Below are 24736 nucleotides of genomic sequence, written 5' to 3'. Positions count from 1 at the left end.
GGGCAGTTCCCTTCTCTTCTCTGTGGCTCTCTGGGAAAGTTACTTCTCTGCTCATTATCGTCTAGATCCAGTTGCAGAATGTGTTGCAGCAAGAGCTGGGGGGTAAGAAAGAACGTGAATTGAGTAACAAGGAGAACAGTGAGAGTATTGTGCAGCTGCAGGGTTTTGTAATGTGTAGTTTCTTTCCTTAAAACTTCAACTGGTGCAATAATGGCTGCCGAAGTTACCTACGTTTTCTTCTCTTTTTCTCTTCCGCTTAGCTTTTGTTATTTGTTCTTTTTCTTTTCGTGATTGTTTTTTACCTAGAATAGGTGGAATTAATGTCATTGATCCTTTATTGTAAAGTTCTCAATCATGATCCTGAATGTAATGAGTGGTGTTTTTGTGTGTTTAAGTAGAAAGAAAAAGACATCAACTGTGAGTGAATACCTCTTCTTTAATCAGTGCACTTACTGTTACTTATAAGTTTTCCATTCTCTGTCTAGGCCAAGCTTATTTCTGTTTGTAGAAGACTTGTAAAGATGACTTGTAAAAGAGGGACATCTGTGTGGTTAAAAACTATGGCCATTCTTTCATGCTTTGAAAATGGTAGCAAACCTACCAAAAAAAAAAAAATCTGAGTGCAAATTCAATTGAATTCAATATTTCCTGACTCTTATTGGCTCTGTAGAATCTTAGATAGGTGGGGACTGATGACCTTGAGTATAGGAAGACTGCAGAACGGTAAGAATGGGATGAGTTCACCTGCATGGCATTCAACAAGGCTAAATGCCATGTACCGCACTTGGCTCGTAACAACATCGTGCAACAGTATAGGCTTGGGAAAGAGTAGCTGGAAAGTGGCCCAGGAGAGAAAGACCTGGGGGTGCTGGTTGCAGCTGGCTGTACGTGAGCCAGTGGTATGGCCAAGAAGGCCAGTGACTCCTGGCCTGCATCAGAACTATGGTGACCAGTGGGACTAGGGACTGGTGAAACCACACCTCAGATATTGTGTTCCGTTTTGGGCCCCTCTCTACAAGAAGGATATTGGGTTAGCTTTCATGTGTGCAGAGAAGAGCAGTGAAGCTGGTGAAGGAACTAGAACTCAGAAGTGATGAGGAGTGACTGAGGGAATTGAGGTTGTGTAGTGTGGAGGAGGTGGAGGGGAGACCTCATTGCTTTCTACAGTTGACCAAAAGGAGGCTGCAGCTGGGTGAGTGCTGGTCTCTTTTCTCAGGTGACAAGGGATAGGATGCAAGGAAATGGTGTCCAGTTGTAGTAGGGGAGATTTAGATTGGACATCAGGAAGAAATTCTTCATGGAGAGGGTGATCAGGCATTGGAACGGGCTGCCCAGGGAAGAGGTGGTGTCTCTACCCCTGGAGGTGTCTAGGAGAGAGCTGCATGTGCCACCAAGGGACATGGTTAATGATGGGATTTGTTAGGTCAGGCTCATGGTTGGAGTTGATAACCTTGAAGGTCTTTTCCAACACAGATGGTTCTATGCTTCTATCTTTCAGAAAACTGCAACCATATTTCATTTTTTTTTTTTTTTTTACGGAGGCTTTGCAAAATACATAGCCAAAAGCAGACATTCTTTGAAAAATGAATACCTTGAATTACAAATGGGGTTCTATCACTAGTGCAGTTTTTTTTTTTTAGCCAGGAAGGGCTGCCAGAATTCCAGATCTGATTTCTTGAGAACATTAGGTTTTCTTTGCTTATCTTTTTCATGGTTCTCTCCAGTCCATTACTGTCCAAGAATACTCTGTAGAAAATAGCAAAGATTCAGAGATTTGTTGGGAGATAGGTGGGAGTTATTGATGTGATTTCTCCTATTCCAACTAGAGTGGATTATTTAATATCTGATGAATGAAAACCGTAGGCTTCAGTTCATGGATTGGAAAATGAATTCAAAATATTAGTGAGAAAGGATAGATAGCCTGCTTTACCACTGCTTTAATGGTTATTTGTTTCAAGATATATTGTTTGTCCTAGAGCTCAATGCCCGTTTATTTTGAGATATTCATTTGAAGACCAACTGTGACAGGAAAAGTCAGAGAGGAGTAATTGTAAAACAAAATGCTATCGATGTCTAAGGTATTGCTGTGACTTAGTTGCTGGGTAGATTGTACCTAGCTGTATCACTTTTTGCACAGATGTATGTACTGGGAATTTACTATGCAAATGTTTTTACAATGTATTTTTCATTCTCTTTAGTATTTAAAGAATCTTTTCCCAAATAACATACTTTATTTGCATTTCTTTAATTCTTTTAAGCTAATTTAATGCTGAAAACTTTTTGCTTGCTTATAAAATTATTGTTAGTGCTTATAAGAAAATCTGCTTCATTTTCTGAGCTGTTTTGCTAAGATGGGAGGGAAGGCAAAGCAGTTTTGCTGTGCATAGCTTCTTAAACTGTAGCTCTTAAAGCAAACATTCAAACTGGCCGTTAAGAACAACTGCCTTTACTGTTTTTGATGCTTGACAGCCCTTGTTATGAGTAGTCCTACTGACTCTGTAAGGTATTTAATCTGTGAATTTTACAGGTGTAGAAAGATGGGTTCAAAGAGTATGTGGATCCCATCTACTGCCCATAGCATCAGACTGCTCTTTTGCAATGCTGGAGAGATATCAGAGTCTTCCATGGATACATTTAATTTCTGTCTGGATGACAGAGGCCAGACTTGAAGCTTGATTCTGCATTTATTGAAGCAGGCAGAGACAGAATGGAGCTCAGTCTGATACCTTGCCATGGCTGCTTTCCCTGGATTTCTCTCTGTCTTTGCATTGGGAACTGTTTCTTTGGGTCTGTCAGCCCTTAAATCTTGGTATCTTAACCATGTTTAGAGGTCAGCAGATAGGGAAAAGGACATACATAAATCTGATCTGCTGTACTGGAAGCATAGTTTAAGATTATGAAGACAGAACTGCCTATTTCTGCAGAGATGTGGCAGAATAATCTGTATGCAAGCTGAATTCTAACCAGGTCAGGTTGATGTGAGATGGAAAAAGAATGGTCACGATAACTTTGCATCTCAAATAAATGTGTGCAGGACTATTGTTCATATGAATAAATGCCCTCAAGCTGTTTCGGTGGTGAGTTTTTGTGGGTTTTTTTTTGGTGTTTTTTTTTTTCTGTAGCTTGTACATTTTCTTTTCTGCAAATGAGGGCACAATAAACTGATGACTTTTGAGATAGCTGCAGTGCTGCTTGGGGTTACCTCAAGGGTTCATGATTTTTCTTTTTTTTTTTAAGCCTGGACATTATGCCACAAATATATAAACACTCTAGATTATAATGAGAGAAGTAGAATTAAGTTTTGCTCAAACTTAGTGGGTTTTTTTTGCAAACTATTGTTTGTCATATGTCCACTGAGCCATATTCTTGTAGCATCCTTTGTCCTGTAAACGCGTTACCTCTTGGCAGTGTGCTTTATTAAAATGAACTGCTTTCAAAGACCAGCTAATTATAATTACATTAATAGACACGTTTTTATTTTGAGTGATGGCAGCCAACTAATCAAGATGCAACTCATACTCTCTATTATGGTTGAGAGAGGTCGGGGCTGCACACAGTGATCCATAAAATCTAATCCTGGTTAACTGTTCCTTCTCATTATCACCCTGATGGAATGAATTGTAATGGGTGTGGTTGCTGTATGCCCTAAATTTTTGAAGTTAAGGGAGAAAAGCAAAATGCAAGAACATTAAGAAGCATGCATTGCTCAGCTAGCTGGTTGCTGAAAATGCAAGTGATTAGTGGAAATTCACCTGGTATGCACTGAGTATTGCAACACGACTCAGAGAGAATCTGCTTAAATCAAAGTGTCATAATGTTAGTGTAACAATTTACCTTGTGTATCAGTGTTCTCTTGCAAACAAGATGTTCAGTAAACCTGTTTATGGTTTCCCACGTTCATTTTAAAGCTTGCTTTTTTGGTTATAAATGACATTTTTATAACAGAAACAAGAGGAAAACTACTGCGTGTGCCATCTTTGCAGTTTTTTCACACTGAGGAAGGGCAGGTATGTGTGAGAATGATTTCTAGTCCTGGAATTCTTGCACAGCTCCCTTCAGGAAAGAGAGATGTTGGTGACCATGGGATAAAAGTGTTTCTAGTGGCTGTTGTACAGACTTTAGGAGGTAGTTTTTTTTTATTTTATTTTTTTATTTGACCTGAAAATCATGTAAGAAACCTTTTCCAGTTAATCGTCAATGAGAAGGAATAGCTTTGGGAAAAAAAGGGAGCAACTTCTCTATTCTCAGTAGGGAATAGCTGTAACCCTTTTCTGGGTGTTAACTCAGAGCTATGAAAGTGTAGTATTTCTTTTTACTATCAGTATGGCTCATTTCCTGAATTATGAAAACAATAGTAACCAAAAGCAAGTAGGAAACGTGCTTCATAGGTTCGGTTTTCTCTTGCCCTTCTCCCTCTTCCCTACTGTGACTTTGTCAGTCCACCATCCTCATTACAGCAACGCTTGAGAACCTTGCTGTAGAAATGAGATGATCTGCATCAGTTATCAGTCACCTTCAGGACCTGTAAGGTAAACTCATGCTTTAGTTGGTTAAGCATTTATTGAGTTATTACTGAAGATATGAATGTACCTCCTTTTTTCTTTTCCGTCCTTAGTACGTTTGTATCAAAGACCAGAAGAAGTTTTTTAGTGCTCTAAAGGTAGCTGTATGCCTATGTGAACGGTAAACTTAGCTTTTCAGAATAAATTTGCAGTGCAATTTAGCTGTAAGCAATGATGTCTTCGAGTTAAAGAAATAAACTCAAAGGAGCAAGTTCTTTGATAACCCAACGAAATTGAAGAACACATCCTGGAAAGATAATGATGGGAAAACTCATACAGATGTGTTCTCATCTGAAGAACATGTTGAGGTCCATATTATTAACATCTGAAGAACCTGCAGGTAAACTTTATCAGACAGTTCTATGCTAAGTCTTGTTTAAATGTTTTGAAATTATAGTTGTTTCCTTGAAGTATCTTCTTATATGTAGAAGAGGAAGGAAAAAATGATTATAAAGTTATTTGTCAGAAACCTGGCATTTAAGTTTATGTACAGAAGTTGGAAATTATTCTTTATGTGAGGAGTTAATGTTCCATTCCAAATGACTTGAAGAATCCTTTTTCGGGAAGAGATAATTGATAGTTGCTCAGTAATTGTCTCCAATTGAGAACTTTGTTCTCAATTGAACAGAATTCCAACTACTTGCAGGGTGGGACAAGAAATTGGACGGCTTGTCAGAGATGATGGTTTTAGTTGTCTTTGTTTTGCCAAACCAAATACAATAGTATTTTGGAACGTTATTACTTCTGGCAGGGGTGAGTTAATGGGTGGGATGTAAATGAGCCTAACGTAACAGAAACAGTTTGTGCCTACCCTGTATGTGTTTCAACAGACCAACGTGCATGTGGATAAATATGCCAGCAACTGTAAGATCTAAGATGTTTGTGATCAGCAGCTGGAATGGAAAGAAATGACCTCTCCCACATCTAACGCTTAAGCAATGGGAACAGAAGGTCTAAAGGCCAGAGAATACATGTTGAGCCTTGGTTGGGCCTGTGTTTGTTCTAATTTAATGTTTTTTGGAAAACGTAGTTGGCTTCCTAAATTGCTTGCTTTGTATAGATGAGGCCTCTACAATGCTATGTAAGAATTCAGTTTCCAAAAGCATTCACAGAGGCTGACAGTTATTTAATGCAACAGTATAAAGCACGATTTCTCATGACTTCGTTTCCTTAGCTCCGTAGAGCCTTTGACAGAAGGGATTTCTGAAGTGCCTTCGTGCATTTTCCAAATGGCATAAAAAATGTTATGGGGCACATTCTACGATTTGTCTGTTTAAAATTACCTGCCAAAAGTAATGATAGTACCTTAGCTGAAACTGTTCTCTGGGCCTCTGGTGGTGAGAGAGAGAAGAACGCCTGAAACGCTCCCTGGATTTCCAGCATGCTTCCTGATGTGCAAGGATTCCAGTCACGTACACGGGTGTCAGAGGTGAATGTTCGAGGGGGGAGAAGAAGGAACAGAAAGACTCATTTTAGCAGGTGCTTGCTTATGCCCAATTGTGTTTAGCAGGGTAGATTTGAGTTCTGTTAGCAGGTTTGATGCTGGCTCTACAGCGCACCAGAAGCTCTCTTAAAACGTTACGTGACATTTCATGAATTGATACGGACTTTAAAAGAGGATGCAGACACGCTTCTTAAATACTAGGCTTAGGGGAGCGTGTTGCTTCTCTCAGAATTCATTTCAAGAGGGGTTTTCTTTAGTTACTTTTCAGTGTGAATGTTCCCTTTAAACTTTAGGGGAACCAGTATGCATTCTTTTCTGCAAGTAATTTCTTAAAATGCTCTGCAGAAATACGTTTAGAACTGCTTGCAGATTTTTGTCTCCTTGTGCTGAAGTCACTTTAAATCCATCACCCCAGCCTGTGGAGTCGTCAGGCAGAAATCTTTCTCTGAAGGTAGAGGAGTTGTTCCTGCATCCGTTTTGCCTGAGCATGCTGAAGACAGCCACCTCATAATATGTAGTAATGAAACCTGTTGGAATTTTAGGGGGGAATCTAGTCTCTTTGATTTTGCTAAGGAGCAATGATTCAAGTGCTTCAGATTGTGAAGGATCTGGTGTCGCCAGCAAGACGGAGAACAGATGCTGCTAAGAAAGGTAAGAGCAGCACTGGGAGATATGTTCAGTGTTCTGAGTAATTGGCTGTAAATCAGAAATCTTTTGGAGTTTGGTTATAGTTATACACATTTAAAATTTCCTGTGGCGTGTAGAGCTGCTATGATTTGGCTTTGAATTATTAAGCCTAATTATTATTGTTTTGCAACTGCAGCTTTCCCAGAGAGAATCCCGATGACGTTTATTATGCTGAAGATGGAGTTTTTGTCAGCATTTGTAACTGCTAGTATTGTTCTGAAGATCTTTTCCTTATTTTCCTGTACTAAAAATGTTTTTCATGTCTGGATGGCTCAGGCTGTGAAAATAGCAACTGTGTTCTATATAATCTACCATCAGAATAGTACTTAGAATCTTAAGTATTCTGAATGAGAATAAAAACAGAAATAGACTTCTTTAGTGCTTATGGAAATGAGACGGACTGAAAGTACACAGCTGCTCTGCTGTTTAGATTTTACAATTAGATTATTTTGAGATTACAACTAACTTCAAAATCCAAAACGGCTCTTTCTAGTGTACAAAACATTACTTTAAATACTTGCTTATTGTTTGAAATTAATTGATGTTAAATGCTTTTTTGTTCTCTTTGGTGTGTTGAATGTTTGTTGTTTTTTCTTCTGTAAACTAGTTCCATCTTTTCCGGTGTCTTGCATGCTTATCTAATTAGGAACTCATTAAACACTTTTTTCTTCTGCTGTTCATTTTTACTTTTACGTCTTAATGATTTGCAATTGCTCGGTATACGGTTTGTAGAGGAATAAACTAATTCATAAAGCTATCTGCAATTGCGTTCCTTTCTTACTGGAATTAATTTTCAGTGGCCACTTCATTTTGTAGTGAATAGGTCATGAATAATTTAGAGGCTATAGCATCCATGTGTGCCTGCCACTGTGTCGTCGTTGTGTTCTGCGGTTACACGTAATCTGTGGCTAAAGGCAAGTATCTGTAATTTACATCACTTATCTACAAATATCAGGCTGCCGTAATTCTAAGGAATTAGTTAATGAAACACTTCTAAGAAAACAAAACGATTAAAGGCAGAACTGGAGCGCTCTGTATCATCTCTAGTCAGAAAAAAAGACGTGCTTCACAAAATCCAACTTCTGAATTGCTTCCTTAGATTTTGTAATGATTGGCTGAACGTCCCACCCAACAGTTGTATAATTTCGTCACAGTGAATTGCTTGCTATCAGCTCTCTGTACGTCTTCCTTTTTTTTTGATTTATGTACTTACGCTCCACTTGTTACAGAAAAGAACGAAGGGGACAGTCAGTAGTTGCTGCCTGTTCTGAGCAAAGCTGGCTAGTCAGGCTTGGCTTTCATAGAAGTTGTGTGAGAGCTGGTTAAAAAGATAGCACCAAAAATGTAAAATTTGGTTCATTCATACTGATGCATCTGAATTGGAAGTGAAAGCCTTGAAAAACATAACAAAATACTCAGAAATGAGCTGTAAAGCTTTGTGATTTTTTTTCCCCCCTTGTTTATTTCAGACCCTTTTTGGTCATTGTTTGGGCAGTATTCTCAGGCTGCTAGTAACTGAGCTAATTAGATGTTAGCTCTTAGCGAATGTGGTAGTAAAATTTTACAGACAATATTAAAATCCTAACATTAAAAAGATCTCAAACATATGGAAGAAAACATTAATAAAAGATGCAAAGTGCTGACAGACTTCTGTAATAAATACAGCAATCTGAGTAGGCAGTAGGGTTTCTTTCTCCCAGCACGCAATATTAGGCATCTGGTGTATGGGAAGGACTTTATTCTACAGAAATGACTCATTCTCATTATTGTTTTCAGTAAATGGAAAAATGTATTTGTAAAGGAAGAGTTGCTAGGAAGCCCAGTGTGAATGTGAGGTGAATTCATAGAGACATGAAGGATGAAATGTGAAGTGTTTACAAATGTGCTTTTGAAGTAGTGTTGGTAAGTAAGTGTTAGAGTTTTTTAATCTCATTCCTTGGGTGCATCCTCTTTTTCCTGTTAAAAAAAAAGTGTTTTTCATTTAAATGTGTTTTTGAGTGAAGTGTAAAATTCTAAGGTCTAAATTTTCTTTAGAATCTATTATTTGCCATGAAAATTGGGAACCTAAGAAATACCTGGGCAAACGCTTGCAGGGCCAGTGCACATGGGTGGAGGAAGACTGTATTCCTCAGCAGGATCTTAACTAGCACTCAGGAGACAAATGTTGCACAGTAGTATAATATATTAATTACATATTTCTTGTGTTGCACCTGGTTTAAAGATTTCCCTCTTTGAAGTTGAATGTTCTAACTTTATAATGATTTTTATAAATAGTATGCAAGGCTGTGGGGGAAAGGATTGCCCTAGCTTCCAGTTTACCCAAAGCTTCTTTTCAGCTGAGACCCAGAAACACAGTTATTAGCCAAGAAAATGTCATTTTGCATCTGTGGTTCAACAACAGAAGCTTATTATAAGACATGTAAGTGTAGCTACTGCGGAGAGGAAAATTCAATCCCTGCAGAAGAAAGTCTTGCAGAATGTTATTTGAAAGAAACCCATTCTTAGCATTTCATGGGTTTAGATATGGATTTAATAGGGTAGATGAACAGCTTGCCAGAGTTGCTGAGTCTAATTGTTTGCTACAGCCAGAGTTGGTTTTCATTGTAGCTGTGACCCATGCCAATAGTTAAATTAGATTTCATTTTCTATATCAGAAGAATGTGGTAAATAGTTTACAAATACAAGACTAACTCCTTGCAAATAGAGCACTGTTCTTGTCTCCCAGCTGCAAGTCCTTTGGTTATGGTTTTGTATGTAGTGTTTGGCTATTACAAAGGCTCACATCAGAAAGTTCTCGTTAACAATGCATGCAGTGAGCAAAACAGTAACTTCTGGGCTATAATGTCCAAGGTGCACTTTCATGCTCTTAATGCACTGCTTGAAACTCGAATGCCCAGAGTTTCCAAAAACCAAAATCCTCTACAATTGTGTTCCATAATCTTCCAATTGCATGGAAAGCTGTGTGTGTAATTTTGTTTGCTTTTTTTTAAACTGACCTGATGTTATCTTAAAACTAAAGGAAAAATCTCTTGTTCGTTTATTGAAGAAAAGGTAACACCTGAGCTCACTTTGCCACTTTCTGTAAGACTGAAAGTAAACATGAAGTTGTAAAGAAATGTTAAAGGACTTGTCACTGTTTTATTTCATGAGGCTTGGCTTTCTTAAACAAATTATAACCTTGAAAGCCTGGCTTTGGATAAAGTTCTAAATCACGTCAATATAAGATTCTCTTGATAAGCATTCTAGTTCAAGGCCATGTATTTCACAAGATCTGAGACTTGTTTCAATTAGGAAAAAATGGTTTGAATGTTATTTCTGCTGGAGAAATCAATGGGGAGTATAATTCTGTTGATTTTTTTTCACTATTGGAATCCTATTTGAAACCAAAGTTCTTTAAAATAATGAAGGCATGTTCTTGTTTTACCTCTTCTCCCCTTGTTCTTTTCACAGATGGCCACAGCAAAGCATAATTGTCATCACCTTTAGTTAGAATATGATGAAGATATTGCACTGAAATCTGTTTAGCAGATAACGAAGTAAAAATTGCAGTTGCAAAGACATGCAGTCTTTAGAGTAGGAGATGCTTAATAGAAAACTTAGATTTGAGGGTGTGTGTATTTGGTCCCTGCTGGGGGGGCTGTAAGCTGAAGAGAGTGATGCTCTTGGGGAATCCCCTGTGTTTCTTTGAGGTGCATGGCTTATCTCAGTCTTTCTAGGTTTTAAACAAAGCGTACAGATACCTTCAGATTCAAAGATAATTTTCATTCTGGAAATGTGGGCATACAAGGTATGTAAATGTTGGGCCAGACGAGGCTAATTGTGTATAAATGTGCCAGTAATAATAGTTCATGCTTCTGAAGATTCTGCCTGAATTCACTTGCCAGATGGTACTCTGGTAGAACCTTATATTCCAGACTTAGTCTTGGCAAGAAAAATGCAGTCTTTCTTTTGGTTTATTTCTTGTGCACTGTGATTGGTTGATTAGTTGCAAAATGAAGAAAATAAAGGTCCTGCAGCAACTACCTACAGTGTTTTCCTGTTTGTTTTCTTTTTCCTAATTGTACTATTTTTTGTGCGCAGCATGCTGAGATTTTTGCCTCTTATCGGAGGCTTCAGGGTTAACTGAATTTCTTTACTTTCTTTTTTTTTTTCTTCTTCCTTCCTGCTTTCCTTCAGGAAGCTTTATATACTTTTCTATTTCTTAGACAGTAATTTTTTATCAAGTGACTTGTAAGTGCAGTAATGCCTTTTAAAATCCTTTCTTTTCTTTATCTACTGATAGGAATTTGTTTCACTCTATTAGGATTTCCCTTCTTTTTCATACTAACACAATGGAATCAAATGTTGTGGAGATGTCTATTTAAAATAAAAATCTTTGGACTTCTTGATTTTTTTTTTTTTTTGCACTGGAATCTCTTAAGAGCAGAGCTACATGTTAGGGAGAGAGACTGCTTACAAGAAACCTTTCACAGAAATGCATGAGTTGATTGAATGCAGCATGCAGCCTAAAGCTTAAAAAGTTCTGGAGGTATTTTTGAGAGAAATCCTTGTCTGTGGTTGCCTAGCATCTCAATTTGTGCTAAGCTTGGTCTGTGGCTTTTTTTCTTATATTTTTGGTGTTTATCATATCTCAGCTTAGATCTTCTGTGATTCCTCCTCCAGTCAAACTGATAATTACAGAATTATAGAATATCCTGAGCTGGAAGGGACCCACAAAATTCTAGTCCAGCTCCTGGCTCCATGCAGAACCACCCCAAATCCAGACCCCGTGTCTGAGAGTATTGGCCAAACACTCCTTGAACTCCACAAGCTCGGGGCTGTGCCCACTGCCCTGGGCAGCCTGTTCCTTGCCCCTCACCCTCTGGTGCAGACCCTTTCCGTAACACCCCCTACCCCTCCCCTGACACAGCTCCATGCCGTTCCCTTGGGCCCTGTCGCTATCACAGAGAGCAGAGCTCAGTGCTGTGCCTCTGCTCCCTGTGAGGAGCTGCAGCCTCCATGAGGCCTCCCCTCAGCCTGCTCTGCACTGAGCAAACCAGGGAGCTCAGCTGCTCCTCACACACCTTGCCTACTAAGCCCTTGCCCACTTCATAGCCTTCCTTTGGATGGATGCTCTCTGATAGCTTTATGTCCCTCTTGTCTTGCGGCACCCAAACTGCACCCAGTGCTGGAGGTGAGGCCACGCAGAACAGAGTGGGACAGTCCCTCCCGTTGCCCTGTGGCAGTGCTGGGCCTCGTGCACCCCAGGGTACAGTTGGCTCTTTTGGCTCCAGGGCATGCTACTGACTCAGATTCAACTTGCTGTCAGCCAGAACCCTGAGATCTGTTCTTGTGGGACTGCTCTCCATCCTTTGGTCTGTTGATTTGTAAGTATACCTGGGGTTGTCCTGTCCCAGGTGCTGAATCCAGCTCTTGGCTCTTGTTAAACTTTGTTGGTTCACCAGGTTGGTGATTGCCCAGCCCTCCCATTTGTTAAGATTTCAAAGGCCTTCTGTGATCAGGGGAAACAACTCTTAATGCAGTGTTGTCTGCAAACCAAGTGCCCATTCAAATCCTGAACCGTAAAGATTCTGATTTATTTCAGGCACAGGAGAATTTTGTGTTCTTTTCACTGGTCTCTGGCTTTGGCCCGCAACAGGTTGTTGTAGACAATAACTGTTGTTGGTAAGTTTCTGTATATAATTGGTTTGAGCAAGTGATGCTATGAAAGCATATGTGTACTTTTGGATGCAAACCAATAAGATTTTTTTTTTCTTGAAGAGAAATCCTTCCTTCTCCTTCTTACTCCTTAGCCAGAACTGAAATATTGAACAAATTAGTAACATTTTCAAAAATTACCTTTTTTTCCCTGAGAGAATTAATAAAATATATATTTCTGGTGTTCCTGATCCTGCACCATTTCTCACAGATGGATCATATGTTATCTTCCAGTGGAGCTGAACGTAGAAAAGGAATATAGTAGAATGGGATAACTTGCGTTTTAAAATAAGTGAATCAAATGAAGTTCAGATTTCTTTCACCTCCTGGATCAGTTTCAAGAATTTTTCCACTTCTTGTGACTGCATTATGCATACAGTTTTCCTCAGTCTTTTGTTTGAAGAATGGTCGCCTCTCATATCCTGCAGTCTTCTGAGTGGCAGAATAATATAATAATAATTCGTGGCATTTAGGTTTGAAAGAACCCAGAGAAAAACCTCAGCCTCCTCTGACTGTATCTGGGAAGTACTACGCTTAAATGAGTCTTAATTTGTATTGTGTACCTGAGAAAGTTGATGTGAAAGCCATTTATCATGCTCTCATCTACACTTTAATCTAGTGTGACCTCTTGCTGGAAGGCAGACTATTGACTCTAGCAATTCCTCCTTAGAGCCAGTGGTATTACAGTTCATGTGGACTGAAGTAGTGTAGTCATACGTATTTTATTGTTGAAGAAATACCGTTATAGTCCAGATGAGAAATGTGGAGTAGAAGTAAAGGCATGCTATACCTGTATGCTGTTGTTTGAAATTGTTTTGTTTTTTACAGCTGTAGTGGAGAGGAGAGAGGGAATAGTGATTTCCCCCCTCCCCCCCCATCCTAAGGCTAGAATCGTTAAGATTGGGAAAGACCTCTAAGAACATTTAATTCAGCCATCAACAATATACTGACTAATCCATGTCCCCTAATGCCACCTCTGCCCTGTTCTTGAGCACCTCCAGAGACGGTGACTCCACCACGTCCCTGGGCAGCCTGTGCCAATGCCTCACCACTCTTTCTGAGAATAACTTTTCCTAAATCCAACCTGAACCTCCCCTGGGACAACTTAAGGACATTCCCTCTCATCCTATCACTGTTACCTGGGAGCACAGGCTGGCCCTCCCCATCACCACAACCTCCCTTCAGGCCCTTGTAGAGAGCAATAACTTCCTCGTCTCCAGACTGAACAATCCCAGTTCCCTCAGCTGATCCCCATAAGGCTTGTGCTCCAGACCCTTTGTTGCCTTTCTCTGAACATGCTCTAGGGCCTCAACGTGTTTATTGTAGTGAGGAGCCCAAAGCAGAACACAGTAGTGAAGGTGCGGCCTCACCAGAGCCGGGTGCAGGGGGTAATCACCTCCAAGTCCTGCTGACAGCACTGAGTCTGATACAAGACAGGATGCCATTGTTTTTTCTGGCTGCCTGGGCGCACTGCTGGCTCGTGTTCAGCTGGCTGTTGACCAGCACTCTCAGATCCTTTTCTGCCACACAGGTTGCCAATCACTCTGCCCCAAACCTGCAGCACTGTGTGAGGTTGTTGTGACTGAAGTGCAGGACCCAGCACTTTGTCCTGTTAAGCTGATACACTTGGACTTAATTCATTGATCCAGCCTGTCCAGATCACTCTGCAGGGCCTTCCTACCTCCAGGCAAGTCAACACTTCCTCACAACTTGATGTCATCTGCAAATTTACGAAGAGTGCACTCAGTCCCTTCATCCAGATCATGAATAACAGTAACAAAAAGGACTGAGCTGCCAAGTCTGTATCAGGGAGTTAACTCTAGGGAACCTGCTTTAGCAGGGAGGTTGGGCTCCACGATCTCCAGAGGTCCCTTCTAACCCCTATAATTCTGTGACTCTGAATGCATTTACTTATTTATCCTGAAATAAGAAATTCTGCCCGCGTTAGTCATAATCATTTTTTGTATTATGCACCTCATCAATACATATATACAGTTTGAATTCATTATTTACCATGACTAAGGTTCTATCAATACGACAAAATTGAACTGTTTTTCAACAAGGTCTACTGACTTTATTGTATTTGTGTTGAAGTTATGCCTTTTGGCAATGGTTTTACAGATAATTAAGACTAGCACCAATGGCTCTTCCTAATGATGTAGTCATTACTTCTGCTGCTTCTCTTCATCCCGCTTTGTATAGTCATGTTGATTTAAATCGGGAAGGTGGTCTGAATGTTCTCGTTTTTTTTTTCTTGTTGAGGCAGTTTTAATCTTGGTCTGTTTTACCAACCTAATTGCTGAGGCAGGCTCACAAATGTGCATGCCAGCTCCCAGGAGGGGTGTGAATAAACGCGGGGGTGAGCTTCCTTCACAGTGATGCTGGCTCGTACAAGGGCAAAGTACTGCTGAAATTTAACAGGCAAGCACGAGTACGAGGTGTTCTGCCTCAGAATGTTACATATACAAGCAATAGTACACTTGTACTAGTACAGCTGGACACACACTAACTCGTCAGCATGATTTTTATTGGATATGCTCTCTTTTTGAGGCTGACGTTCACTATTTCCCACTTTGAATAGTAATAGCTCTCATGAGATGTACGTGTTTTGGGGCTTTTTTCTTTCTCTTCTTATCTTGAGGGTTTATTGCTGTTTTTACTTCATTAAAAAAAATGTTTAAAATGTTGTCTGGTTTGTGTAGTGCCAGATGCAGTGATTAAGAAAGGTCGCAGTGCTGCTTGGCCACATGTGGCTGCTAATGACTGACTTTAGTGTCTGTTTATTTGGTCTTTGATTATTAGTTAGCATCATTTAATCAAGTACTTCGATGTTGTATCTTGGGAATTGATCTATGGCTTAGCAAAATAAATTCAGATAGCTAACCTTCATGATTCTTTCTCCAGTTTGATTCCAGTCTTTTTGTGGGGAGAACTGCAACATCTCTGGTTGGTTGCACTGGCTGCCCTTCATCTTGGAACAAGTTTCAGCAGTGATAGAAACTGAACTTAAGTTGTCTGCCTGTAACTAGTCAAAGTTTCATTTTTGGTTCACTTGCTAGAAGTGCTGACTTTTTTTTTTTCCATCTTCTCCCTTTTTTTTTTCTTTCCTTCCCATGTCAATTGTTCTGCAGTGTATCTGGGATAGTCAAATGTAAAAGTCAGCTGCAAGCTGTGGACTGTGTTCATTTATGTAGCAAATCTAAACAAATTTTTCTTCTTTAGTTAATGTCAAAAACCTCCAATGTAGGCATAGCTTTAGTTCAAGCTTTTATTGACAAAAAAAAAAAAAAAGGAAAAAATGGAAGCAAACTACCTGCAAGCTACAAAGACTGTGTGATTATAAATTGTTGTAAGCTGCTATTTATCCTCTTTCGGTAAGAGGCTGTCGTGTGGTTTTACATCATGCAGGCAGTGGGATGCCTCTGTGCCCTACAGAGCCTTTTGCAGTTGATACTCACTGATTTGATCAAAGCAGCTGCCTGAATTGTGGGTAAGGAAAGCAAAGCCTCCTATTAAATCACTTATAAATATTCTGGCATTGAGAATCAGTTTCATCTTTAAATCCATCTAGACTTCATAGGTGGTATAACGCATGGGGCAGTTGCTGGTCTGGAGCAGCAGTACTTACACAAACTCTTCTTCATGATTTCACTGGAGCAGAGGAAACCTGGCGGCTGAGCCTGAGGAGCAGCTGGAAACAAGGTGGCTTTATTGGGCTTCTTGAAAGAAGAGAAGAGGACAGCTGTGTCTGTGGAGTTTGTGATTTATTCAAGTGTTTCCTTAACATTTTACAAGGTTAATGGGTTACATACCTCTGAGCTTGAGCTGCTGGGGTGAATGTTTTTGCTTTTCTGTTTTTAGTGACACTGCAGTGGAGGCTGCAATTCTGCATTGCTGGCAGCATTTGTCCAGTAAGTTCAGAGCAGAGAGATCTCCAGCCTGGATGTTAGCATGGAGGGAAGGATGTTTGCGTACCTTTCCTTCTGTAGCTCTTCTGTTTTTACTGTGACATGAATTTTCTAACCATGTCCTTCCATCTTGGAGTTCTGGAGCGTGGAGGCTTTTGAGAAAGAGCTGTGAAATCAGTGTCTGACATTTGCTCTGTGTGGAGGGTCTAGAAACACAAACCTCCTTTGATCTTGCATTTTCATTGTTCAAGCAAACACATTTTTCTGACCTTCATTTTGGTAAGAACCTGCCAATTGTGCTATGTTATTTTAAAAGGTGTTCAGCTTTTTTCTTCTTGTGGGCTCTCAAAGCAGAATGTTGACTCTGACACTGTAGGGGAGTTATTTTTCTTTCTTAATGACGATCTTGTGCTGTTAAGATCTGCACATTTAAAGCTATGAGAAATGACCCATTGCTTTATTTTTGCCTTGTTCAATTTCCAGTATTTTATCCTCATACTTAGGAAACTTGGAATATAATGTTAAATGAGTTTTAGTCTCTACATTTATCAGTTCCACGGGATTTATTTATTACGTGTATTTAATACACTTACAGCTTAAGAAGGTGACAGTTTTGTTTGTTGAATTGCAGTGGATGGGGATAAGAAACAGTGCAGAGATGGATGCTATTAAGTTCGGCTGTTTGTTTTCAGTAACATAAAATGTGGTGAATGTTTCCAAGTGACAAGGTCTCAGCTGGACATGTCCTACACCAGATAATTACAGCAGTCTGGTGGCTTAGATAACGTTTTGGTGTGTATCCACCATTCACAGATTTCTTGGACATTTTATCTAGCTTCTATAAGGTGCTTCTGTTTGTCTTGTTGAGCTTCTAGACATGTAGGCATGGCTTGTAAGCAAAACATCCAGCCTTTTCAAGTCAGATAACATATCCATTTTTTTTTTTCCCTTAAGTTAGTTATATTTAACAACAAATGAAACTATTTGTTTCCCAATGGAATAGGCTCTCTTGCTTTGTCCCTTTCATTGCAAGTACAAGCAGCTTCTTCCAACAGAAATGATCTGTCAGTGTTAGTATTAAACTAGCCATAAAAATGTTAATTTGAACTGAATTTCCAGATCAAACAGAAAACCTAATTAATGTCAGTTAATTAAATTCTTGGTGGAAATGGGAAAATAAGTACACAGATGCCCAAGACTGCTGCTGTGTCTTTGCTAATAAAGCAGCTAACGAAGCAGTTTCTAGCTGTACCTGGAGAGAGCAGGTCCTTGGTGGGAACAGTTTCTCCCTTGTGCGTCAGGTCCCAGGTGATAGGTTTCGTTTTGCTGCTCTTATCTCATGCCGCATTATTATATGGCAACGTCTTCAAACAAACAAAAGAAAAACACACGCGGAGACGCCTGATTGCGCCCGCTCCTCTCCAGGAGAGACACCTGTATCAGATGTCGTGCTTATTAGTCACGGTCACTTAACTCTTCACTGCGGGCCGCAGTGATGAGCGTGATATAAATGCTACAACCTGTCAGCTGCCGGGCTCTGCGTGCTTGCAAGGGCTTCGTTTTAAACTGAACACAGGCTCCCACACCGCAGCGCTGGTGAGCAGACTCTGTCCATATGGAGAAGCTCATTGATATTCAGCTTGTAGAGTTCTTCTGATAGTGCTGTTTGCCAAATATTACTGCAGTATCTCCACTGGACTGCAGGTGTTTTCTACTGCTGCTTGGAAATAGCTCGGGTGTATGCTTGATGTTGAATTTACAGCTTGTGCAATCAACTTACAAGAGTTAACTTGAAGCTCTGTGTAGATTTTAACTGTGCTTTCAGTCTCAGAGCGTTGTGAGGACGCTGGGGGGCTTTTAGTCATAGAATCATAGAATATCCCAAGTTGGAAGGCACCCATAATGATCATGAAGTCCAACTCCTTTTAAGGCAGGAATGATCTTCATGCATGAAGCTGAGACCAGTTGTCCTTGGGGAGATCAAGCTGTGGGTACCAGTTGGTATTTCTTCATCCTTTCCCACTGTTTTTTTTTTTTTTTTTTAAATCCATAACTGTCTCCCATTCTTCATAATGCATTGTTTTGCTTTCAGAATGCCGCATTATTGAAATGCAGGTGCTCCATCCCTATTGCACATCAGCAGATCTTCATGTAGTCTAATGCATATTTTAATGAAATACAAATGGGATCATAAAAAAACCTATTTCTTTTTGTTTTGATTCTTCAATGTAAAATAGATTGGCATTTAAGAATACTAGAATCAAATGCTTTTTCTCAGCGTGCATCTTAGTGGTATAAGTGGTATCTACATCTTCAGTAGTGCAGCCACCAGTTAATGCTCAATGTACAGTGTTTAGAATGTCATCTTTCCCTATGTCATTCCTTCAAAAGCAAAAGGCAGGGCCCAGTAACCTATGGATTCATCGGGTTGCATAAATTTTGTTGCATTTATTGACTGGCAAATGTTTATATTCTCTGGAAATTCAGGGGGAGAGTATTTGTGTGTTTTTTTTTTCCCTTGTCATTGTTTTTATATTATCATAAAAGAAAAATGTGTCATGTAATGTAGAAGGTGAGATTGATATGCAAGCAATAGGAGGAGAGAACACGAGTGTGAGTAGGTAAATGTCACCCTGTCTGCTAATCTACCCCATGTGCTAGATGTTCTCAAAAATGTTTTGACTGAAGAGGGTACTCTTTTCCATGCCATTCTTTATTTCTCCTTGGTCAGTTGTATTTTCCAGAGGTTAAGGCTAAGTTTCAGGCTTGTTTGTAGAAATACATCATTTCATATTTTAAGTTTAAAAATTTGAGCTCACTGATTCATGTCACGATTAAAGTAGAAGTATAGCTTCTGTTTTGTAAATCAATGTTTGGGGTGGGAAGCAGCAGTAGTTTGAAGGAAGGAATTACAGTACAGTTCACAGGTCTCAACTGGAATGTTGAGAGGTAGCCTCGATCCAAGGCTTCGTTTCTTTGTGAGAAAGGAAATATTCTGTACAAATGGGAGGACTCTGATAACATGGAAGTGCTGCGATCTTTCACAGATAAATATTTTCTATTTCATTTAAAGCCATCACTGGCTCAGTGAAACATTTCTTGGCCATTGAGGAAGACCTTTTGAAAAACTGGCCTTTTCTTGGGATGCTCGCAGGGCTCCCTGGTGTGTGATGTGCACTTGACTGCGGGCATTGCGCTTTCATAGTTAATATACCAGCACTGTTGCTCTGTGTCCTAATTTCTCTCCTTCAAGAAAAAAAAGAAAAAGACGACCAGCTCTCCCCTTTTTGTCATGACAGCTGTGCACTGAAAAGGCTTTAACATGTTTTGAAAAATTTGCTCATCTATGCTGCAGCTGCATCAAGTCCCGGAGACACGCTGTCTCAGCACTCGGTAAAAGGAGAATGTTACGTTCACAGATGGTTGTGTGGAGCACAAAGACACGTGGATCAATGAAAATGTTTTTGCCACTTCTGTGCTATGAGTTAGTGCCATGGTTAGAGTTTAAAATAGGTGGAGTGAGCACTAGTTCAGAGCTTGTCGAATCTATACACAAAAATTAAAGCTACACGGATTCAGGTTTGCATTGCTATTTAGCTTACAGGCACTGGAATGACCTTCTAAACTGTGCAGTGATAATTGTCTATTTTACAGTATGTATAAAGCTTTGGAGAAGAATGTTCAGAGTGCTGGAACATGCATCAAAAATCATTGTCTGGTAACTAATAAGAACGTAAAGCCATTCTATAAATAGTTCAGATAGGCTCTGAAGGGAAAAATGAGCAAATACGCTTAGGCAAATGAAAGGAAGACTTGTGCTGAGATGTGCTGTGTGCTTGACGCAGCGGTAGCCTATAGACCATGTCAGCAAGCAGCACGGCCCCGTGGTAATGAGTGGGTCTAGAGAGGGAAGGGGAGGTGCTGAGGGCCTGACATCCCTGTATATTTTGGCATGTTTTCCAGGCTAGCTCAAGCCTCGTCCTTGTTCCTTGGGCGGAACATCAGGCAGAGCTAGGAGTGCGTCTTGCAGATTAGTTTAATCTGGAAGAAATCCAGTTTGCATGCTCCCTTGTCGCTTCCCAGTGTGAACTAAAGAGCAGTAAATAGAGATGGTCTGGAGGTTTGCTTCTTAAGCATGCTTCTGATCTAACTAAAACTTAATTTAAAAATTGCGTGGAAGATCTGTAGTCTTTTACCACGGATTTATGATCTTGACATGGGGTAGAATACTGTAATGATTTTTTTAGGAATAACTAGAAGTTCTAACAGGGCCGATGTTTCAGGGGCAGAAAGGAGATCAAGAAATTGTGCATTAAAATATTGAAGACTGACATCTATGATTCATGTTTGCATATGCTCTGCCTTTCAAGTGCTAAATTCGCAGGAACATTTGTGTTTGGGGATATGTGGCAAGGGTCTGGAAATGGGTTGGCTGCAGGAGCGAGAAGAGACCAGAGGCTGCCCCAAGTCTGACACAGCTGCTTTCGATCGGCTCCAAAATGAGCCCAGTGATGGCCAAAGCTGAGCCTGTCAGTAACGTTTCGTCCCTCTGAGATAATGTATTTAGGAAAAGTGTGCGGAGAACTATGCAGCAGATGTGAGAGAGAGGACTGAGAAAATGTGAGAGGGACGGCCCTGCAACCACCAAGGTCAGTGCGGGAGGAGGGCAGGAAGCGCTCCAGGCACGGAGCAGAAGTTCCCTGCAGCCCTAGAGAGGCCCGTGGTGGAGCAGAGTGTCTCTCTGCAGCCCACGGACACTGCATGGAGCAGATCTCCATGTGCAGCCCGTGGAGGAGCCCACGGTGTGGCAGTGGATGTGGCCTGAAGGAGCCGCAGCCCATGGATACCCCTGCAGGATCAGAGCCTGGGCTGGAGCTGCAGCTATGGAGAGGAGCCCACAGTGAGGCAGGCAAAGCTGCTGGATGAGGGGACCCGTGCTGCGGTCCTGGGAGATGGGCAGTGCTTGAGGAGCTGCAGCTCATGGGAAGGACTTAGAGTGGAGCAGGGGAAGAGCGTGAGGGGGAAGGAGTGGTGCAGGTGAACTGCTATGGACAGACCACAGCCCCCCTCTCCGTCCCTGCTGCTCGGCTTGGGGTGGTGTGAAGGCCAACAGGGTGAAGTTGAGCCTGGAGGAAGGGCTGGGCGGCACGCGATGGCTTTTGTTTTATCTTAGTTCCTCTTCATCCTACACTCTTTTTAATTGGCAATAAATTAAATTAATCTTTCACCTCAAGCCTGTTTTGTACATAATGATAATGGGCGAGTGAATTCCCTGCCCTTATCTCAGCCCGGGAGCTTTTCCATCTCATTTTCTCCTCCTGTCCTTGTTGAGGGGGAGTGTGAGAGTGGCTGGGTGGGGTCTGGCACTGAGCTGAGATCCCCCACTGCAGCCACACCGAGTGTGAGAACAAACTTGAACTTTGCAAACGTGTTCCTGTGAGTTCTCTCCAGTCCCAGTTCCCTTAAACTGCCGGTGACACTAGCATGAGCTAATTTGACAGTTCTGTTTTTCTCTTGTTGTGGATTACGTTGCCTTCACACGATCCTGTTTACCAGCACAGCCCAGAGCAATAACTTCCAGCAGAGCTGAAGAAAAAGAGCACTGACACGTTCAGCAAGCACTGTAAATGCAGGACAGGATGCCTGAATGATATCCTCCTAAATTTTACTTTCTGTTCTCTTCATGTCCTACTACGTGTAATCTTCTCATGTTTAAAAAAAATGAACAGGCTTTTCCAAAGAACTCTTCAACATTTCCAACTATCCATCTGTGGTAACTGGTTTTGAAGTAGGATTTATTGATATGCCAGCTAATTGTAGATCTGGTACGTGGCAGAATTGTTGAACTCATATTGAAATCATTAGTGACATTAAGAAAAATTCAACAAATTATCTCGTGCATCCTAGCTACAGAAATGCAGTGATGCGAGAAGCTTTCAGAAGAAGTCTTTGAATGGAAACACACCTGAACGTGCAGTGGTTTTAATGGTGGGGAGGGCAGTCATGGGTGGACGAGGGAAGCAACATTTACTTGCCATATCTTAACCACTCCTCCTGCTTTAGAAGTGTAATTTAATAGTGATTTGATTTGGGTGTTGTGTATTTGACTTGGCTGCCTTTTTGGGCCATTTCTGATTCCCTTTTAATTTAAAACAACTTTCCTGCTGTATTTTGCAAGAGCTTCTCCTCCTCAACCTCCTTTTTGCTTGCCTTTTATCTGTCATACTGCTTTCTTCACTTGAATTTATAGATTTCTTATTAGCAGGAAAACATTTGTTTCCAATTAATACCCTTAAAAAAAAGCGAAAATCTTTTCAGCTTCAGATTTGAGAATTTATTTCAGTATGAAGATGTTAAAGAATTGCTATTGCAAATGAAAACTGTTTCTGTTCTTCCATTATTTCGAGTGATCTTTTTCTCACAATTAAAACAACTGCAGATGAGTTTGTTCTCAAAGCATTCTTCTTCATTATGAGACAAGTCTGAAAATGACTTCGTTTAAAATTTGTTCTCAATCTCAATTCTTCCCTTCCCTTCCCCCCTAGTTTCAGCACTGTTTGTTTATGCAGGGTGATGCAAAATGCTGCTAATCTAATGTGCAGGTGTCAAGGAGGAAAACATGTGCAAGGTAATAGGAAAACTGGTACTCACATATGATGGAAGTACTTGTGTAACAAGACAGTGGAAACTTGGAACAACTCCATAATTTGTATATTTAATTTAATTTGAGTGTTGCCTACCTGTAGCTTCGTGCATTAAAATACCTATGATGCACACACAGTTGTAAAATCCCTTTGCTTTAAGTCCCATATCCCTTAGCAATGATGACCCTCGCATACCTTAACTTGGCAGCCAATTTTATTCTGGCAGTTTTGTACCTCATCCTCTTCAACTGCCATTCCCGAAGTAATGCGTCACACTTCCTCCCCCACCCCTTCTGTATCCTCTTTCCATATTGTTCACGTTTGTGCTCCTTGTTAGATGTGACTTTTAAATTGTTGCTCTTCTGCTTTTCTGGTCTCGGAAGGTGAGACGTTACCAGAAAGCAGCTTTACCACGGGCCAGGGGCTGTTTGCCGCGCGTGGTGTCGGTGTACAGCTCGTGGTGTCAGAGCTAAAGCGCAGTGCTCAGGCCGTGCTTCCACCAGCAGTGAAACTCTGGCTGCTGTGGTTGTGTCGTACAGCTGTCACTTGCATCCACAGCTTCAGAAGAGATTCGGACCATTCAGAACAGTAATAACATTTCATTACGCTCCCACCAAAGACTTCTGACTCAGTAAAACCTGGTTAGATGGGTGACAAATGCGCGTGTTTTTCGTTTTGCACATCCTCTTAAACTCCTCAAAGATGGATTCATTGATCTGAAGAAAATCTAAAACTTACTTAGCTTGGTTTTGAGCCTGTGGTTCACTGAACCACCGCCTCGACTCAGCAGCGCCTGAGGAATGGCTGTTGGTGATGCTGCTGCAATAAGAGAGAGAACGTCCCCCAGGAGGTGCATCTGATTCATTTATTACAGAAACCTGTCAACCATGTGAACGTTACCTTGGGATTAAACAACCTTTTGTACCTTCAGGTAGAAAGTATTCTTGGATGATTTTATTTTCTTGTTCTCCGTTTTTACAGCACATATCAAAATAATGTGAACTGTTGGTCCCTGTTGTCATTTTTGAGATTTGATGTGCTCTTCCAAATCTGCTGGTGTTGGCAAATAGATTATGTGTGAGTAACTTCATAGAGTTCATTGGTTATTTCTACACTAGATATGAAACTGAGATAGGGAAGGGGAAATAAATGGAGCTAAATTTTGAGACTGAGTGCAGTAGTTCTTGTACTTGTGGGTAGCACACACCAAAAGTTGTTTGCTTTAGTGAGGTTTCTATTAAAATAAGTTTAAATTAAAATTTCTCTTTCCTTCTTCTCCTGGCCTTAACTGAGGTGGTCTGTGTTCTCCGTAACTTCTGTCAAGAGCTTGCCATGATAATAAAAAGTTTGGCTTTAAGTTTAACAATTTCAAGAAATGAAACAGGAGAAACCTTTGGTGATTTTCACTCTCGTTCTGACTTGTTTATGTGATGGAAATGACAGCTGTACTTCTGCTGAACGGGGAACAGCTGATGAAAGGCTGCTGGATTTTCATCAGGTTTGAAGCCACTGGGGTGGTAACTCTGAACTGTTCCCTAATGCTGTAACTGAAGCACGGTTTATGTACAACATCTTTATTTCCTACTGCGTAGCTAGAGCTTCTGGGAATATCTGTACAAAGTTGATGCCTTGGCTTACTGTATCACTTTGGCTATCTCTGGAGTAACGTCAGAAATAGGAAATTTGGATTCATACGTGTGCTTAAAAATTGCCTTTACCACTAAAGTACCAAGGGAACTAAAACTTGTAACCATTTTAAAACACTTCCTCTCCCAAGCTACTCTGTATTTAATT

The 24736-nt window shown here is 40.6% G+C and overlaps 1 protein-coding gene across 5 annotated transcripts in view; it reads left to right on the top strand.

The window, feature by feature from the left end:
* Positions 1-24736, top strand: part of USP6NL (USP6 N-terminal like) — a 116180-nt gene that overhangs the window by 21716 nt on the left and 69728 nt on the right. The window contains exon 1 of one of the 5 annotated variants that reach the window (XM_021384357.1): positions 6570-6657. The exons of the other annotated variants lie outside the window; for them this stretch is intronic. Coding sequence (XP_021240032.1) covers positions 6585-6657 — 73 coding nt within the window. The 5' untranslated portion in view covers positions 6570-6584. Of the gene's footprint in view, positions 1-6569; positions 6658-24736 lie in introns of those variants that run through there. 5 annotated transcript variants of the gene reach the window in all.

Source organism: Numida meleagris, chromosome 1 (genome assembly GCF_002078875.1).
Source record: "Numida meleagris isolate 19003 breed g44 Domestic line chromosome 1, NumMel1.0, whole genome shotgun sequence".
In the NCBI taxonomy this organism is placed as follows: domain Eukaryota; kingdom Metazoa; phylum Chordata; class Aves; order Galliformes; family Numididae; genus Numida; species Numida meleagris.
Note: the sequence above shows the minus strand (reverse complement) of the source record. Positions and strands in the feature narration are given on the sequence as shown.